This window comes from Pristiophorus japonicus, chromosome 10 (genome assembly GCF_044704955.1).
Source record: "Pristiophorus japonicus isolate sPriJap1 chromosome 10, sPriJap1.hap1, whole genome shotgun sequence".
In the NCBI taxonomy this organism is placed as follows: domain Eukaryota; kingdom Metazoa; phylum Chordata; class Chondrichthyes; family Pristiophoridae; genus Pristiophorus; species Pristiophorus japonicus.
The window spans coordinates 153,978,777-153,999,464 of NC_091986.1; the positions used below are offsets into that span (position 1 = coordinate 153,978,777).

The window sequence follows — 20,688 nt, forward strand, 5'->3', positions numbered from 1 at the left end:
GTCATGGTAGTCACATTGTGACTGGCGCCTGCTCTCAACAATTTCTTTCATGGTGGGGTGTATAAGGGATAACCTGGTTTTGAGCGTCCTTTTCATTAGCAGCTCTGCGGGTGGGACCCCTGTGAGTGAGTGTGGTCGGGATCTATTGGCTAACGGGAGGCGTGATAAGCAGCTTTGTAGGGAATCCCCTTGGATTCTGAGCATCCCCTGTTTGATTATCTGCACTGCTCGTTCCGCCTGGCCGTTTGAGGCCGGCTTGAACGGTGCCGTTCTGACACGGTTGATACCATTTCCTGCCATGAAGTCCTGGAATTCAATGCTTGTAAAGCATGGGCCATTGTTGCTGACCAAGACGTCCGATAGACCATGGGTGGCGAACATTGCTCATAGACTTTCTACCGTGGCAAAGGATGTGCTTGAATTGAAAATGTCACACTCGATCCATTTGGAGTAGGCGTCTACTACAACCAAAAACATTTTTCCCATGAAAGGACCTGTGTAGTCCACATGGATGCATGACCATGGCTTGGCGGGCTAAGGGGCTAAGGGGGGTTTCCCTGGGGCATTGCCCAGCTGGGCACACGTGTTGCACCTGCAAACACAAAGTTCCAGGTCTGCATCTATCCCTGGCCATCAAACGTGTGACCTGGCAATTGCCTTCATCATGACAATGCCCGAGTGCTCATTGTGGAGTTCTCTGATGAACATATCTCTGCCCATCTGGGGCATGACTACTCGGTTTCCCCACAGTAGGCAATAGGCCTGAATCGAGAGTTCATCCTTTCGCCTGTGAAGTGGTTTGAATTCCTCAGGGTCTGCCCCATACGTGGCTACCCAGTCCCCGTTCAGGACACATTTCTTGACTAAAGACAGTAGTGGGTCTCTGCTCGTCCAGACTTTGATCTGACGGGCTGTCACGGGTGAGCCTTCACTTTCGAAAGCTTCACGGCCATGACCATCTCAGCAGCATGCTCGGTTGCCCCCTCGGAGGTGCCTAATGGGAGCCTGCTGAGTGCATCGGCTCAGTTTTCAGTGCACGGTCTGTGCTGAATTATATAGGCATAGGCGGCTCACTTGAGTGCCCACCTCTGTGGGCAGATGCATTTGCATTTATGGCCTTGTTGTCGGCCAAAAGGGACGTTAGGGGTTTGTGATCTGTCTCCAGCTCAAATTTCCTGCCAAACAGGCACTAGTGCATTTTTTTTACTGCATATACACATGCAAGCATTTTCTTTTCTACCATCCCATAGCCCCTTTCTGCCTGGGACAGACTTCTGGAGGCATAAGCTACCGGCTGTAACTGACCCTTGGCATTAACATGCTGCAACACACACCCAACCCCATAGGACGACGCATCGCATGTTAAAACAAGTTTCTTACATGGGTCATATAACGTTAACAGATTGTTGGGGCATAACAAATTGCGTGCTCTATCAAAAGCCCTTTCCTGGCTGTCCCCCCAGACCCATTTGCGACCTTTGCGTGGGAGCACGTGTAGCGGCTCTAACAGCGTGCTCAATTTGGGAAGAAAGTTAACAAAATAGTTCAGGATCCCCAGGAACGAACGCAGCTCCGTCGTGTTATGGGATCTGGGTGCTCTCTGGATCGCTTCCGTTTTGGACGCAGTAGGTCTGATCCTGTCTGCTGCTACCCTCATCCCCAGGAATTCTACCTCTGGAGCTAGGAAGATGCACTTCACCTTTTTCAGTCGCAGCCCTACCCGGTCCAGTCTGCGTAGCATCTCCTCCAGGTTGTGGAGGCGTTCTTCAGTATCGTAACCCGTGATGAGGATGTCATCTTGAAAAACCACCGTCCTTGGAATCGACTTGAGGAGGCTTTCCATATTTCATTGAAAGATCGTAGCGGCCGAGCGAATCCCAAATGGATATCTGTTGTACTCAAACAATCCCTTGTGTGTCGTGATGGTGGTCAGCTTCTTCGATTCACTCGCCAGCTCCTGGGTCATGTAAGCTGAGGTCAGGTCCAATTTTGAAATAAGTTTGCCACTGGATAGCGTCGCAAATAGGTCCTCCGCTCTCGGTAGCGGGTACTGGTCTTGGAGTGACACCCGATTGATGGTGGCCTTGTAATCGCCACATATCCTGACCGACCCATCCGCCTTGAGCACCGGCACAATTGGTCTCGCCCAATCACTGAATTCGACTGCCGAGATGATGCCTTCCCTCAGCAGGCAGTCCAATTCACCTTCTATCTTTTCCCGCATCACGTATGACATCGCTCTGGCCTTATGGTGTATTGGCCTGGCGTCCGGGTTTGTATGAATCACTACCTTGGTCCCCATGAAAGTGCCAATGCCGGGTTGAAATGATGAGTCAAATTTGTCCAGGACCTGTGAGCATCATATTCGCTCCACAGAAGAAATTGCATTGACATCGCCCCATTTCCAGTTCATGACAGCAAGCCAACTCCTCCCCAGTAGTGCGGGACCGTCCCCCAGGACAATCCAGAGTGGCAACCTGTTCTCCGAATCTTTGTGGGTCACGACTACCGTGGCGCTGCCTAGCACCGGAATGATCTCCTTTGTATATGTCCGTAGCTGTGCGTCAATCAGCAATAATTTTGGGCTCCTGGCCTTGGACGCCCACAACTTGTCGAACTGTTTGATACTCATCAGGGACTGGCTGGCCCCCGTGTCTAGCTCCATTGATACTGGGATGCCATTGAGGAGCACTTTCATCATTATCGGTGGCGTCCTGGTGTATGAACTGTATATGTGCTCCACATGAACTCGCTGAACTTCAGCTTCCAGCGATTTCCACCAGTGTTCATTTGGCCTCATAGGGCTTACATCGGGCTCGTCCTCCTCGTACATCAACCTGGCTGCAGGCTTCCTGCACATACACGCCAAGTGACCGCTGACGTTGCAATTTCTGCAGGTGTATTGCTGATACCTGCAATCTCTGGCTATGTGTTTGCCTCCACACCTCCAACATGAGCTGTTGTTGGAAACAAAAGGTCCATTACCAGTCGATCATCTCTGACTGTCTCTGTAACTGTCCTTAAGCGCACCATCAACAGGTGTTGATGGCCCCATTACTGGCCGCACTGTCCCTTGCGATGGCATGAATCGCCGTTCAGTTAGCCATTGTCTCTGTTGAATTCCCCCTTTGGGTTCGACTACATGCTCGGGCATGTCCGATTGCCCCTGTCTGCCTGGAGAACTGTGTGCCGCATTAACAATGTTGACTCCCTGTCCATTTGTTGCATTTAAACCAAGATTTTTGTCAAACACCATTCTGGTCTCTTCCTTCCCTGAGATAAATCTCTGGACCATCAAAGCCGCCGTTTCCAGGGTCAAGTCTTTGGTCTCAATCAGTTTCCTGAAAACCCCAGCATGCCCGATGCCCTCAATAAAAAAGTCTCGCAGCATCTCCGCTCTGCATGCATCTGGGAACTTACATAGGTTCGCCAGTCGCCGGAGGTCTGCCACGAAGTCTGGAACGCTTTGCCCTTCTCGCCGCCGGTGCGTGTAAAACCGGTGTCTCGCCATGTGCATGCTGCTCGCCGGTTTAAGGTGTTCCCCGATCAACTTACTGAGCTCTTCAAAAGTTTTGTCCGCCGGCTTCTCTGGCGCTAGAAGGTTCTTCATCAGGGAGTATGTCCTGGATCCACAAACCATCAGGAGATGAGCCCTGCATTTGTCGGCCGAATCCTGTCCCAGCCATTCCTTAGTGATGAAACTTTGCTGTAGTCTCTCAATAAAATCGTCCCAATCATCACCAACACAGTACCTCTCGTATGTGCTGCTAGTGGCCATGCTCGCGTGGTTTAAATCCCAGTTTCTCGTCGCCAATGATAGCTCCTTACTATGTAGTATAAATGCACACGAGGCCCATACTTGAGAGAAGGTCACTCTGTGACCAGTAACCTTTATTCCAGCACTGAAGTGATGAAGGTGAGTGGAGCTTCCTCTTTTATACCTGAAAGTCCAGGTTAGGAGTGTCTCCCACAAGTTCACCACCTAGTGGTCAATGTTCTCACGGTGTACAACTTAGGTCAGTTTATACATGGGTTACAATGACAGTTGAATACATGACAGACTGCAGTACTATAAACAACAGAGCAGTGCTACACTCTGAGTGCCGGTTTTGTGCTGAGAGAAATGAATGGATCAAAATGAAAGTACTAAAATTCTTCTGTCACTAACATTCGGAGCAGCACATTCGAGAGGAGAGGCTGAACAGCTGTTTAATCAGTTGTTTAACATTAGTGAGGACTCAGCAGTTCAAAAACTATACTCAAGAACTCAAAATATACAGAACCAAATAAGAAACCTCAAACAGGAACTCCAGCGAGAGAAAAAAACAACAGGAAGCCCCTCAAGTGCTCAATGGATAAATGTGGTGAATGGTGTGACATAGACCCATACAATGAGGAAAGCCTGAAGGTTTGATTTCTTGGCTGTGCTGAGTTGGCCAAGTGGGGCACTGCAGCTTGCCTCAGTGTTCCCAGGCTAACGAGGGAGGAATTTGGTTAAAGTGTCCATACCTGAGAGCTGTTGAATGGCCCCTGATGGAAGAGTCTGAGTGTGTATGTCCATGCAGATGCCAAATGAAACAGGATTAGACTTGCCTGCGTTCACCCATAGTCAATTAAGCCACTCAAACTAAGTTACACGTGAAGGATGGCTACTTGGGTAAGGTACCACAGATGCAGCACTGCCTATGGAACCTTAACCCAACATAAAATGCTATTTTCAGAAGGCAACAGGTAAGTAGATGATGGGATAGAAAGCCAGATATCCAAATTTGCTGATGGCGCAAAAATAGGCAGCATTGTAAGCAGCGTAGATGGAAGCATCAACGTCCAAAGCGATATTAATAGATTAAGCAATTGGGCAAAACTGTGATAAATGGATTTCAATGTATGCAAATGTGAGATCAGCCACTGTGGACCTAAAGTACAGAAAATAATCAGAAAGGCTAATGGAATGCTGGCCTTTATGTCTAGAGGACTAGAATACAAGGAGATAGAAGTTATGCTACAGCTATACAAAGCCCCGGTTAGACCACACCTGGAGTACTGTGAACAGTTCCGGGCACCACACCGTAGAAAGGATATATTGGCCTTGGAGAGAGTGCAGCGTAGATTTACCAGAATGATGCCTGGACTCCAAGGTTTAAATTATGAAGCGAGATTACACAAACTGGGATTGTATTCCCCTGGAATATAGAAGGATAAGAGGTCATTTGATCGAAGTTTTCAAGATATTAAGGGGAACAGATAGCGTAGATAAAGAGAAACTATTTCCGCTGGTTGAGGAATCTAGGACTATGGATCATAGTCTAAAACTTAGAGCCAGGCCTTTCAAGAGTGACGTTAGGTAACATTTCTACACACAAAGGGTGGTTGAAAAAAGAAAGACTTGCATTTATAGACAGACTTGCAAATATTGGCCTTTCACAACCTCAGGACATCCAAAGCGCTTTACAACCAATTAAGTACTTTTGAAGTGTAATCATTGTTGTAATGTAGGAAACGCAGCAAGTTCCTACAAACAGCAATGTGATAATGATCAGATAATCTGTTCTTGTGATGTTGAGCGATAAATATTGGCCAGGAAACCAAGGATAACAGCCCTGCTCTTCTTCAAAATACTGCCATGGGAACTTTTACGCCTACCTGAGAGAGCAGCCTTGGTTTAATGTCTCATCCGAAAGACGGCATCTCCAACAGTGCAGCACTCCCTCAGTATGTAAGGTTCACAAAGATTTGGCTCAGGGCACAGGACGATGCCAGGGTCTGGAGACTAATAAAACACAGGAAAAGGCGAAAGCCAACTATGGTTTTGAATCAATGAAGGATATTGATACCGGACATTGGAATGTTTTAAAGCTTTTCTGATTGACTATGAAAATGAGCATTCATCGAAATATGTGGACTGGAATCTTGAGCAAGTCTCAATTGACTTTGATGAGAGAAATTAGCATCTGGACAATGCTCTAGGTTTCACTCAAACAATGGGATCAGATTAACTTCATGGCCTGAATCAGAAAAACATTTATCTGCGAGCCAGACACACCCACCATCATGATCATAGGCAGTCCCTTGGAATCAAGGAAGACTTGCTTCCACTCTAAAAATGAGTCCTTAGGTGGCGGAACAGTCCAATACGAGAACCACAGTTCCTGTCACAGGTGGGACAGCTAGTCATTGAGGGAAAGGGTGGGTGGGACTGGTTTGCCGCACGCTCTTTCCGCTGCCTGCGCTTGATTTCAGCATGCTCTCGGCAATGGGACTCAAGGTGCTCAGCGCCCTCCTGGATGCACTTCCTCCACTTAGGGTGGTCTTTGGCCAGGGACTCCCAGGAGTCGGTGGGGATGTTGAACTTCATCAGGGAGGCTTTGAGGGTGTCCTTGTAACATTTCCTCTGCCCAACTTTGGCTCATTTGCCATGAAGCAGTTTCGAGTAGAGCGCTTGCTTTCGGGAGCTCGTGTCTGGCAGGCGAACAATGTGGCCTGCTCAGCGGAGCTAAACATCCGTAAGATAAAGGTCCTTCACCAACCTGTCCCCACCGCACAGCACTGCCCAGCAGTCATCAACATCCGTGGCATGGCCCTGGACAACATGGACCATTTCCTATATCTCGGAGCCCATCTAGAGTAAGAGGAAACCACATTAAATGTGTGTTTCAGGGAGTGGGAAACAAAGATGAGTCATCTTTGTTAATCTACATATAGATTGGGCTAACCAAACTGGTAGCAATACGGTGGAGGAGGATTTCCTGGAATGTATTAGTGATGGTTTGCTAGACCAATATGTCGAGGAACCAACTAGAGGGCTGGCCATCCTAGACTGGGTGATGTGTAATGAGAAAGGACTAATTAACAATCTTGTTGTGCGAGGCCCCTTGGGGAAGAGTGACCATAATATGGTAAAATTCTTTATTAAGATGGAGAGTGACACAGTTAATTCAGACACTAGGGTCCTGAACTTAAGGAAAGGTAACTTCGATGGTATGAGGTGTGAATTGACTAGAATAGACTGGCAAATGATACTTAAAGGGTTGACGGTGGATAGGCAATGGCAAACATTTAAAGATCACATGGATGAACGACAACAATTGTACATCCCTGTCTGGAGTAAAAATAAAACGGGGAAGGAGGCTCAACCGTGGCTAACAAGGGAAATTAGGGATAGTGTTAAATCCAACGAAGAGGCATATAAATTGGCCAGAAAAAGTAGCAAACCTGAGAACTGGGAGAAATTTAGAATTCAGCAGAGGAGAACAAAAAGTTTAATTAGGAGGGGGAAAGTAGAGTACGAGAGGAAGCTTGCTGGGAACATAAAAACTGACTGCAAAAGCTTCTATAGATATGTGAAGAGAAAAAAATTAATGAAGACAAATGTAGGTCCCTTGCAGTTAGAATCAGGTGAATTTATAATGGGGAACAAAGAAATGGCAGACCAATTGAACAAATACTTTGGTTTTGTCTTCACGAAGGAAGACGCAAGTAACCTTCCGGAAATACTAGGGGACCGAGGGTCTAGCGAGGAGGAACTGAAGAAAATCCTTATTAGGCAGGAAATTGTGTTAGGGAAATTGATGGGATTGAAGGCCGATAAATCCCCAGGGCCTGATAGGCTGCATCCCAGAGTACTTAAGGAAGTGGTCCTAGAAATAGTGGATGCATTGGTGATCATTTTCCAACAGTCTATCGACTCTGGATCAGTTCTTAAGGACTAGAGGGTAGCTAATGTAACACCACTTTTTAAAAAAGAAGGGAGAGAGAAAACAGGAAATTATAGACTGGTTAGCCTGACATCAGTAGTGGGGAAAATGTTGGAATCAATGATTAAAGATGAAATAGCAACGCTTTTGGAAAGCAGTGACAGGATCAGTCCAAGTCAGCATGGATTTATGAAAGGGAGATCATGCTTGACAAATTTTCTAGAATTTTTTGAGGATGTAACTAGTAGTGTGGACAAGGGAGAGCCAGTGGATATGGTGTATTTGGACTTTCACAAGGTCCCACACAAGAGATAAGTGTGCAAAATTAAATCATATGGTATTGGGGGTAATGTATTGACATGGATAGAGAACTGGTTAGCAGACAGGAAACAGAGAGTAGGGACAAATGTGTCCTTCTCAGAATAGCAGGCAGTGACTAGTGGGGTGCGCAGGGTTCAGTGCTGGGACCCCAGCTATTTACAATATACATCAATGATTTAGATGAAGAAATTGAGTGTAATATCTCCAAGTTTGCAGATGACACTAAACTGGGTGGTGGTGTGAGCTGTGAGGAGGATGCTAAGAGGCTGCAGGGTGATTTGGACAAGTTATGTGAGTGGGCAAGTGCATGGCAGAAACAGTATAATGTAGATAAATGTGAGGTTATCCACTTTGGGGGCAAAAACATGAAGGCAGAATATTATCTGAATAGCGGCAGATTAGGAAAAGGGGAAGTGCAACGAGACCTGGGTGTCATGGTACATCAGTCATTGAAAGTTGGCATGCAGGTACAGCAGGCGGTGAAAATTGCAAATGGCATGTTGGCCTTCATAGCTAGGGGATTTGAGTATAGGAGCAGGGAGGTCTTAATGCAGTTGTACAGGGCCTTGGTGATGCCTCACCTGGAATATTGTGTTCAGTTTTGGTCTCTTAATCTGAGGAAGGACTTTCTTGCTATTGAGGGAGTGCAGCGAAGGTTCACCAGACTGATTTCAGGGATGGCTGGACTGTCATATGAGGAGAGACTGGATCAACTGGGCCTTTATTCACTGGAGTTTAGAAGGATGAGAGGGGATCTCATAGAAACGTATAAGATTCTGACGGGACTGGACAGGTTAGATGCGGGAAGAATGTTCCCGATGTTGGGGAAGTCCAGAACCAGGGGACATAGTCTCAGGATAAGGGGTAGACCATTTAGGACAGCGATGAGGAGAAACTTCTTCACTCAGAGAGTTGTTAACCTATGGAATTCCCTGCTGCAGAGAGTTGTTGATGCCAGTTCGTTGGATATATTCAAGAGGGAGTTAGATATGGCCCTTACGGCTAAGGGGATCAAGGGGTATGGAGAGAAAGCAGGAAAGGGGTTCTGAGGGAATGATCATCCATGATCTTATTGAATGGCAGTGCAGGCTCTAATGGCCGAATGGCCTACTCCTGCACCTATTTTCTATGTTTCTATGATCAGCCATGATCTTAATGAATGGTGGTGCAGGCTCGAATGGCCTACTCCTGCACCTATTTTCTATGTTTCTATGATCAGCCATGATCTTAATGAATGGTGGTGCAGGCTCGAATGGCCTACTCCTGCACCTATTTTCTATGTTTCTATGATCAGCCATGATCTTAATGAATGGTGGTGCAGGCTCGAATGGCCTACTCCTGCACCTATTTTCTATGTTTCTATGTTTCTATCTCCAATCTCGCAGACTCTGCATATCTCCTATGGTTGAATTACCGGTTGATGATGTCTGAATGTCGTCCATTCAGAAGCCCAGCAACTGAAACTACGATTGGAGGAGGGCTTTGTGAAAAAAAGACTTCAAGACGGAAGGACATTGACAGGGAAACACACAAGAAGACACTCTCTCGCTCTCGAGGACTGCGACAGTTGGATGAAGACGGATGGGGACCGGTCATTCCCAGCTCCACGGCTGACAATCAACATCGGTGATCACTAGCTGGATTGGGTGATTGTATGTTTCAAACAAATCTCTAAGGGGTTTTGTCCGTGTTTTGTTGGTTTTGTTGGTTTTAATAAACTAATAGTTTTGGCTTCTCCTTCACGGCAAACGAGCCCAAGTTGGGCAGAGGAAACATTTCAAGGACACTCTCAAAGCCTCCTTGATAAAATGCAACATTCCCACCGACACCTGGGAGTCCCTGGCCAAAGACCGCCCTAAGTAGAGGAAGTGCATCCGGGAGGGCGCTTATCGCCGAGAGCATGCAGAAACTAAGTGCAGGCAGCGGAAGGAATGTGCGGAAAACCAGTCCTACCCACCCACCCTTTCCCTCAACAACTGTCTTTTCACCTGTGACAGAGACTGTAATTCTCATATTGGACTGTTCAGTCACCTAAGAACTCATTTTTCAAGTGGAAGCAAGTCTTCCTCGATTCCGAGGGACTGCCTATGATGATGATGAGTTTGGGTTGAGCCTAAACCTTCGTGTCATGTATATTTTGTTCCTGTAAATCCCAGAGTCAAAGAACTATAGTAAGGACAAGGAAAGCAAAACCTTACAAGTACTGCACTGAAGTGTCAGCCTAGATTTCTGTGCGCAAGTCTCTGGAGTGGAACTTGAACCCACAACCTGATGACTCAGAGGCAAGAGTGCTACCAACTGAGCCACAGCTGACACCATACAAGTTTGAAACTCTTCTGCAAACAGCAATTGATGCTAGGTCAATTGTTAAGTTTAAATTTGAGATTGATAGAGTTTTGTTAACCAAAGGTATTGAGGGATATGGGGCAAAAGTATATATGATACAAAATATCATGGACAGATACAAAACATACTCAAAATATGGAAATGGGTCACAGATCAGCCATGATCTCATTGTCTGAATGGTGACAGATTAGGAAAAGGGGAGGTGCAGCGAGACCTGGGTGTCATGGTACATCAGTCATTGAAAGTAGGCATGCAGATACAGCAGGCGGTGAAGAAGGCAAATGGCATGTTGGCCTTCATAGCGAGAGGAATTAAGTATAGGAGCAGGGAAGTCTTACTGCAGTTGTACAAGGCCTTGGTGAGGCCACACCTTGAATATTGTGTACAGTTTTGGTCTCCTAAACTGAGGAAAGACATTCCTGCTATTGAGGGAGTGCAGCGAAGGTTCACCAGACTGATTCCAGGGATGGCAGGACTGACATATGAAGAAACACTGGAGTTAGATGTGGCCCTTACGGCTAAAGGGATCAAGGGATATGGAGAGAAAGCAGGAATGGGGTACTGAAGTTGCATGATCAGCCATGATCATATTGAATGGTGGTGCAGGCTCAAAGGGCTGAATGGCCTAATCATGCACCTATTTTCTATGTTTGTATGAAAGGCAGAACAGGTTTGAGAGGCTAAAGGGCCTACTCCTGTTCTTATGTTGCAAACTGAAGAAAAATATCACAAAAATGTATGTGTAATTTCAAAAATTGAAGAAAATTGCTTAGACTGTTTTGCATACAGACAGCTTTACATATGTTTCCCTCTCGTGGTTTATGGCACTTTCAAAGCCCCTTTATTGTATTGTACTCCTGTGTCCCACCATGTTTTATTTCCTATGTATTTATGCCAGTTTGGCCTCAGGAAATAAATATAGTTTTGTGTTGTTTACACAATATTGGGAATGAAATTCCTCACAATGATAATTTTAGAGAATAAATCATTCGTAAGTGCAGAATGGGAATTACCAAAAATTGATGGGGTTGATGTTATTTGGACAAATGGTCCTAAAAAAAATTATTGAGCAGATAAAACTGCAAAGTATAAAACAAAGTGTGAAAACATCCACAATGATTTTCCAAACCACATATCTTCTTTGTAATAATTTTGTGGAAGTTTATAAGCCAGTAAACACAATAAGGGCGATTTTCTGTGGGGGGGTTCTCCCGCCCGCCCACTATAACTCTGGTTTCACAAATACCACTCAGTGGCCATAGCCTGCAACCATATACCGCCTAAGCTTGTTTTTTAAACCATTAATTCTCATTATATTTATCAACTATTGTTTTTGTGACTAACGTTATGTGGCATTTAATATTGAAAACTCCCATTGCGGCACTATCTACAGGTGTAACCTACAACAGGTAAACGTTGATACTTTTATAATGAAATAATCCTGCTTTTTGTAATGGTCCATTGTATATTAAGTGACATAAGAACTTTAATGGGCATTCTGGATAACTATCTCACTGTGGCTCTCCTAAGAGTAGCACTCCTAGGGATGGGAGAATATTCATCTCCTCCAGATCTCCCATCCATACTTCTATGCTGCTTTAATCACAGAATTACCTAACAAAGAATATGCATGGATCTTACTCCTAAGTACCTTCTTATTTTGCTCCCCTCGAACATTGAGCCCCTTCATTCCTTCTCAGTGAAAATACTATACAACACTCATTTCAGGCGTAACACTTAATTTTTTTAATAGCTAAAGTAGTGTTCCTTACTTTCATTTTTTCTTTTCCTTTTTTTCTTTTTATTTGTAGAAAATAAACAAAGCTAGAGCATATATTTTATGTTTTAGATGCAGGAAGAGGAAAAGAGAACTAGAAAAGTTCCTGCTGCCAGATGTGCATTTATATGTTACTACCAGTAATTTCTGTGGAACACCATCAATCTCTTCTGAATCCCATTGACTTAATTCACGTTCACTGTTTCATCTAAGTCCATTCGCTACCTCCCTTGTTATTATTTTGTGATGCCCATCTGAATCATTAGTTCTCAAATTAACCTCCCATGCATGTATCTGGCATTCACAAAACTAACAAGGGATGTTCTATTATTGCACACTCAGCTTTAAAACATGTCACTCAGCCTGACATAACTCAATTTTGTATGTTAGTAGCTTCCCACAATATTCTCTTATTTTCCCAGTTACTCAACAGAATCAGATGCACAGACAGGTTCATTTCAACTCTGCATCTTTGATTCTAATATTTTTCTATTAATTTATTGTCAGAGGGTATAAAAATATATAATGCCAATTTTCCCATAAGACTCATTCAGCCTGGCAGCCCAACTGATAACTGAATAAACTTGACACATAAGATTAGCAGGCTGAATTATTGGTTATTTTTTGGAAGATAAACCTAGCAGTTCAAAAATGTAGGAGCACTTTATGTATTACTAGGTTACTCAGACTTGTGATTTTGTGTCAATGTCACCTCTCTGAGTGTAATTAGACTTGATGTAATTAAATATGTGCTTTAATATTAGATTCCAGTTTTACACGTCCAATTTGAAAGACAGGAGTTAAAATTGTAAAAACTAAAGGAAATTAAGGATATTTCTAAAAAAAAATCAGACAAGAGGATGGTACAAAAAAGTTTATTAGGTAACACTTTGTAAACATTTGAGGTAAATTAACATTTACATCAATTTGCTCTTACAGAATATAATACATAAGGCACTTCTTTAAAGACAGCACTTAAAACAGCTTTGTTGCTTTTGCTCCAAATTATTAAATGTCCCTGACTGCCCAGAAAGTTCTTTACCTCTGGGTGAGAGGTGATATTAGGTAAATAATAGAATGTTTTCATAGGCAACAAGTAGGCTAGAAGCCTCTGAGCAAGTCTTCAGCTGTTAACAAAAAGCATGGTAGAAAGCAACAGATATTGAATTAAGAAACCTAATCAGTTTAATTCAAATTTCATGTACAAAATATTTTCTTTCACTTAATATGATCTTTTGGTCTAGTAAACGTGTATTTGACTAATTACCAAATATGGTACAGGCCAATTACTACAGCCTCAGTGCTATGTGATTATCTATTACAAGGTAAAATAACTCTGTGGCTATAGCTGTGCATTTCTCATAATCAGTAAAAACCAATACAATAACAACCTAAATAACTTTCATTTGTACACTGGAAATCAATTTAATTGTACAGCACTATTGTACTGCCTTTTCTGTGAAGAGCCCCAATTTTGTATTAAGACATTTAATTTTGGATTTGATGCAGGGTCATTTTCTTACAATTTGCTATCCAATGATGTAAACTTTGGTGTCTGTGGGGTTTTTTTTGTTCAGATGTGCAATTTTTGATAATGTAAACTTTCTGGAACCATAACAGTTACAAAGATAGCACACATTGTACAAGAAAATAGGTGCAGATAAAGAACAACGCATTAAAAAAATTACAAACTGATTCCTTGATTTGTTCAGTTATCAATAATGTTAAGGGTTTCAATAAATAATTAAAGTTATACCAAGCTAGAAAATTAAATCAATCCTGGGAAGACATTAAACTAAGCCTTGGATTCCTTAATTCAAGGAATACGTAATTTTTGCTTGTGTTTATTTGGCCAATTATCTAATAGATTCATCCAAGCAAGAACCATTTGTTTAAAAAATTATATAAGAAAATCATCTTATTGATAACAGCAGATTTTTTTGTTTCAGTGCATTACCTTTTTAGTATAACTAAACACAGGGCTACAAATAAATCTGTTCTAAAAAAAATTGTGTTAGGGAATCTCAGAAAAGAAACTACACTTTGAGAACAGTTCTTGCACAAAACCGTGCAATTGAAGTAAATAAGCATTTCTTTTTTTTAAATTAAGGTTTCTGGTCGTAAAATTTGTTTCCATAGGGCAATGTGACTTTGAAGCAAAGATGAAACCTCGACTACTTTTAATACATACTATAGTCTCTGTGTGTACTTAGCTTTATTCCTAAAATTTTTATCAACTTTTACTCAAATGTTCATGTCCTAGAAAGATATTACACGGAGAGCCTTTGCAGTCTTGCTTTGCGTAGTGATCCTTTGCAAGGTTCTACTGAAACTGTCAAGAAGTAATTGGCAATTTAACCCTTTGTTTTCCTGAAATTAGCCAAGATTATGAATCTTGGGAAATACAGCAAAAATAAGTGTCCAAAGCAACAAAATGCTCACTCTCCCTATGATCCCCCCACCCCACCCCCACACAATAAATATGAGACTACAGCATCATGCCTTAACTCTGGAAGATTAGTAACATTTTTCATCTCTGCATGTAAGGCTTATAGCAATGGTTTGGTAGTTCCAAATTTAGCTGTGTTGAAAAAGTAGGGTATGTAAAAATGCCATGTTCTTGAAAAAACACCTGGGATCATTTCAATTTTATTGATGGTGTGCTTTTATAATGTTTTGAAGGTAAACTTGACCGAAAAACTTTTATTTTTAAAGTAAAAACATTATTCTTCTGTAAATGGTTTTACCGCAAACCATGCTTTTATTTTACTTCTTGGTCATTCTACCCATCTCTGCCCTAATGCAGTCATATCAAATGTGATAGAGTCCTAAATTTGTCGGAGTAGTATTGTATCTACTAATACACACAAACACGCCCTCACACACAAATAACTGCAGTGCTACCCCTTTAATCTACAACTGGTTTGAGCTTGCTGCCCTGCTTTGATGTTTTTAAGACATTCAAATTCATGACCTAACTTTCAATGTACCTCAGCCTATAAAACATGTATCCAATCCTTCTATTTTCTTTTGTCACCATAAGCAGTGCAATTTCAAGTTTTACAACATTTGTCGGGGCACGTGAAACAGTGGAGATGGATGAAAACCAAGAATCGAAATATTGCAACCCTGTGGTAGGACTAAGTTGAGTATGTGTCACGTATGAAGCATTCTGCGATTTGAAGTTCAGCTTTAGAGACTTTACCCGCTGTATTAGTTTAAAGAGAACTGATTACAATCGCAGAGTGCATGTTTCTAACATAATGAGCGTATTCAAGGAGTTGAATAAGACATTTAAGGAGTTGTGTTTCTCGAGCTTACTGTAGACATCTTACCTTGCCATGAAATAATGATTAACATATTAAAAAGTACAGTTCTTAAGTCAACATGTGGTATTGGGTTCCGTAAAATGAGCTCTTAGAGGTGCAATTAATGATCATTAATCAATTAAAAGTATAAATATTACATGCTAAATGAATCAGGCTTCAGTCAAACATGATGCGAAATTTGGGGCAGTTTCATTTTGCAGACTTTCGCAGTCTACGAATTAAGATTTCTGTAGTATTTTCATTTATTAAAAATGATAAAATATGAGCCTGTATAAGTGTTAAGGCTAATAGGTGTGTAACTCAATTTTAACAAAATAATCGTCATCTCTGTGAAAGCCACTAAGAATACAACTCCCAGAGCGCATTGCAATGACATGCATACGGATCTGTATGCTTCTCCCACCCAGCCGACTTTATATTAAAACCTTGTACTGATTTAAGAGAGGAGGAAGGGGTGAAGCGGGCGCTAAACCGCTAGATCGTCCGACCTAGCCCTGCCGCTGCTGGTTTTACTGGCCCTGCTCAGGCGGCGCGTGTCTGTGCCAGGAGGCTCGTGCATCTCTACCGTTGTAGTCAGGTGACCATTGCCGCGCGCCGCCCCACCCGTAGTTCCGCTGTCCTCATTGGTCGAGACCGGGGCCACGTGCTCCTTCTTGCCGTTGCTGGTGCTGCGTTTGAGCTCGCGGGTCTGCTCGGTCGCGAAGTTGGCCCAGTTCTGCTCGGCGGCCAGTTTGTTGTTATACACCACGTAGGGCGACCTGTCCTCGGGCAGCGGCGCCATTTTGAACTCAGTGGGCGGGCCCCCCGGGTAGGGGTGGGGTCCCTCCGTCGTGTCAGGGAAATAGGGGTAACTGAAGCTGCCCGGCACAGTCCTGTTGACTGGCGTTATCAGCTCCGGCTTCGGCTGGAGGTCCGGGGGGTGTCGGTTGGTCACTCCCTGACGCAGCTTTTTCCAGCCGAGGTGATAGATTTCCATTAAGTTCAAGAAAAGGGACACGCAAGCCACCACAAGCATAAATAGGATGAAGATAGTCTTTTCTGTTGGCCGTGATATGAAGCAGTCCACGGTGTTGGGACATGGCCATCTGTTGCACCTATACAGAGGTCTAAGCTCAAAGCCATACAAGATATACTGACCTACAATAAATCCAATTTCAAACATCGCTTTGAAAATAATATTGAAAACGTAGGTGCGTAGCAGGGCCCCTCGAATTCGGATTTTACCATGTTCATCCCTAAAAGGAAGCTTCCCCTTTTTGCCGTTCTGAAGCAGCAGTTCTTTGTCTCCTTGGTTCTTGGCTTTCCTAATTTCTTCCTCCCTCTCTTTCCTTTTATCTTCCATACGCACTATGTGCAGTACATGGCCCAGGTATATCAAGGTGGGCGTTGAGACAAAGATGATCTGGAGGACCCAGAATCGTATGTGGGAGATGGGGAATGCCTTGTCATAGCAGACGTTCTCGCAGCCAGGCTGTTGGGTATTGCAGGTGAAATCGGATTGTTCATCTCCCCAGACCTCTTCCGCCGCAGCTCCCAGCACTAGGATCCGGAAGATGAAGAGCACAGTCAACCAGACCTTGCCTACCACTGTCGAGTGTTCCTGTGCATTCTCCAAAAGCCTTCCCAGAAAACTCCAGTCACCCATTGTTTCAAGTCTCTACCCTGGAAAAGCAATCCATATAACAAAAAGCCATTAGATACTTGGAGAATGGAAAGCCCAAAACCTCACTGGAAATGGATAGTTGGAGTAGTGGTTCTGAAAATACACCAGTGGAGTTATCTGGTTTCGTTATAAATATTTTTATTCATTAAAAAGCAAACAATCATAAATTTGAGATATTGCATTTTATAAATAAGAAATTGCACATATTCTTTGTCAATTGAATGGTGCTAATTCCGTCTTTGGAATTCGCACATCCTTCATACAACATATTTGTTTTATGACACGTCATTTGCTCACCTATTAATCAAAGAAAATGCATATTACTATATTTAATATCTGAAAATATTACGAATGGTTAATCTTGTCACGAATGTATTTTGTCACTAAATATCGGAAACAGCTTGATTGCCTTAAAATTTGAAACGAAATCTTTGCATCTGACCACCACTTACAAATCTCAATGCATGAAGTCTGAAAAGAATGCCGTAATCCATCGACAGCCCAAATACCATACATATTAATAAATAGAAATGTAGAAACTGAATATGTACATAATTATTTACAGCTAAAACGGCGAGTTTTTTTAAAGGATGTGATTAAACAATGATGTAAAGACTTAAGTGCTGAGGGTATGTTAAAAATTATTTAGAAGGTATATATAAATAATCAGTGTAAAATACAGAAATCTTACCGAAGGAATACCTACTGGAAGAGTGAGTAAAGAAAAGAAACTCTATCAGTAAAATTGCCTAAAATGTGGCGAGTCAGATTTCTTGCTCAAGTACAGATCAGTGCAAACACTCGTTGTTCTTCAATATGTTTCAGTTGTCTAAACAATCAACGGGGTTGCACTGGTCTAAAAATTGTACCAATAAATGTCATATATATATATATATATCAAAAGTCGTAATTCTATCTGCCGAACATCTTCGCTTAGTTAAAGGACAGGGCAATAAACTATGAACACGTACCTGAGGAATGCTATATCTACATGAGGAATTCGATAGCATGAATGACAGGTTTGGGGCTCCGGTAAAATGAAATACTTTAGTACATTTGATTCGGTATTGTCACTTCTTCTGTATTTTAGCTTGAAGTTAGTAATAATGAAAGTTATTTATTTTAGACTGATTGCGCCTGCCCTGCAAATTACCATATAGTACAACGAATGAAACAACTTAAGGCACTTCAATTAAATATTAACGCATGTGCCAATTACTGATTTTGACACTATTCACCAGGATGATACTATCAGTTTCCAGTTTTTGATCTGCATAGCTGATTACAGAATTATTAACGTATTGTAACTGTATTAAGTGATGAATCATCGACCGGAGTTTACACAACTGCCCATTAGATGTAATTTTTATTATATCAGATGGTTCTATCGCAAAATAACGAAAAAGTCCGGCATGTTTTATTAATTTATTCCAATGTGATCCGGTTACCACAACGTTTACTCTCACAATCCACCTATTAGCATGCAAATTTAAAGCACCGAAACATGTCCTATTTCCTCGGCTAGTCACAACAAGTCTACTATTAACACGGTGGACATTTTCACTTCTTATTAGAATGTGGCAGTCCCTGTTATTAGTTATTTGAACACATTGTCATGTTAACATTGACATATACTTTATTTATTTAACAATTTTATACTCGCTTTGCGTCATTTCTGAAATTCTTTGTTTTTCACTTTCCGTTCATATTGTTACCATCTGACTTCTTGTTTCCTTTGCCCTGTAATTAATTTCATTTCAATTCTGTTGTTTCTACTCATTTAATTTTAGAAATGTCCTAGACACTTTAGTATTATAGATTTGGCTGGGTTATTAAATTTAGTCACAGAGAACACCAGTATAGTTAATTTTATCTAAAAAGTGCAACAGATAAAATTAACTGATAATGGATTTAATAACACAAGAAAGACATACTTTCAGACTCGTTTATTTGTGAAAGGCGGCCATGTAAAACAGTTCTATATTATACACTTATGTGTCAAGTGGCCATTAAGGCAAATAGAATAGCGTTACAAGTGTAACCTTACCAGACTGAATTCGCCCAGCACCACATATTAAATTCAAATGGGCAAAGTCCGCACCAGTGATTCAGTCTGGCAGAATACTGTATTATGAAAAATGCCACACGGAAATGCAATTAATTGAGTCAATATAAACTGTTGGATAATAAATAAATAAACCGATTACACCAGGTAAGCATTGCTGATCATCAAAATACAGAAGCATCATATTTTGGTTGTGTATAAACTGTCTTTGTGTACAAACAATGTAAACGTTACCAATGTCTTCCCAGACTTTTAGAAAATAGACATTTTAGCGAGTCGTTTGAGATTTCCAGCGCGTTTGTAAGTAATAAACACGTTTGAAACCAACCTTGGAATTTGCACTGGATTTTGTAGCTTTTTAAATTCCTTCCAAATATGCCGCCCACAAGGTTTTGGTATCAAGATAGGCACATAAAATTGGCTCGCTGTGAAGAAAATTAATTCTGATATTTTCAAATTGAGCATTTTAGAAAATATTTGGCAATCATTAACTTTAATTCGCTCTTAGTTTTAATTTTAATTAGGTACTGGACTAGTCTAATGCCATTAGGTTGAATTAAAATATCCGTAGTCAATCTGTATAATAGCAAATAAAAACAGAAATTCTATACTTTGTTCAGACTAAAGCAAATTGCTATATAGTCAGGAAGTCTAAATCTTTGTTTTGCGTATACATTATAGACACCAAATTAGAAAAAAATATTAATATTATTTGTCCTAATGAAAATATAAAGTTTAACATGGTGGCAATTTAGCAGACTAACAGTTGAGATGTTGCCTTCTATAGATGCTTACATCATCAGAAAACAAATTGCTGAATAAGGAAAAAATAGCTTATTCAGCTTCGTGTGGAATCAACAGGTGCCCAGTACAAAAGAATACTTATTTTACTCATGTATAATTATTTCTCTCACTTTGTCATATTTTGCTTCAGTCCCTTTATACCCATTTCTTGGAGACGGTCAACAAATTATGCGTTTTGGTATGAACAATAAAAACATATACTTAAATATCAGTCGTAACACTGTTGCCTAAATGTAACATGACCTTTTACTTATATTAAAAAAATCTGATTACAACTTTAATTCCTGGAAAATTAAAAGGGATAGGATATTTTTTAAGCTGCTGACAAAATACAGAATTGATTATACTTCTAAAACTGTAATTTGCTGTACATTGTCTCCGTTTCCAAGCTATGGCAGACGTCAAGGTTTGTAGAACAGGATTGTGTTTCTAGAAAATGAAATCAAATGTAATGAAGATGAATAGCATTTCGGTTAGTGACGGTGTGGATATTATTAAAGTTTATTTTGATTCTTTGTTTTCTAATGATTGTACCTTCCTCTGTGAATTTTGCAGACAACCACTGCTGGTATTTTAAATAAGGGCGAAGTTACAGATAATTCCTTGTTAAAGTCGATTATCCTGTATTTGCTATGTCAAATGGTTAAGAATGCTGCCTCCCAGATGCCCCGTTTTAAAAACTGACTTTG

The 20,688-nt window shown here is 41.6% G+C and overlaps 1 protein-coding gene across 1 annotated transcript; it reads right to left on the reverse strand.

Annotated features, from left to right (window-relative positions):
- Positions 1 to 15,854: 15,854 nt before the first annotated feature.
- gja3 (gap junction protein, alpha 3) lies at positions 15,855 to 17,112 on the reverse strand. The gene has a single exon (XM_070891529.1). The coding sequence runs from the start codon at positions 17,110 to 17,112 to the stop codon at positions 15,934 to 15,936; it is 1,179 nt and encodes a 392-aa protein (XP_070747630.1). The 3' UTR covers positions 15,855 to 15,933.
- Positions 17,113 to 20,688: the final 3,576 nt, after the last annotated feature.

Coding starts and splice junctions, on each gene's coding strand:
- gja3 (XM_070891529.1), bottom strand. CDS start 17,112: ATGGGTGACTGGAGTTTTCTGGGAAGGCTTTTGGAGAATGCACAGGAA.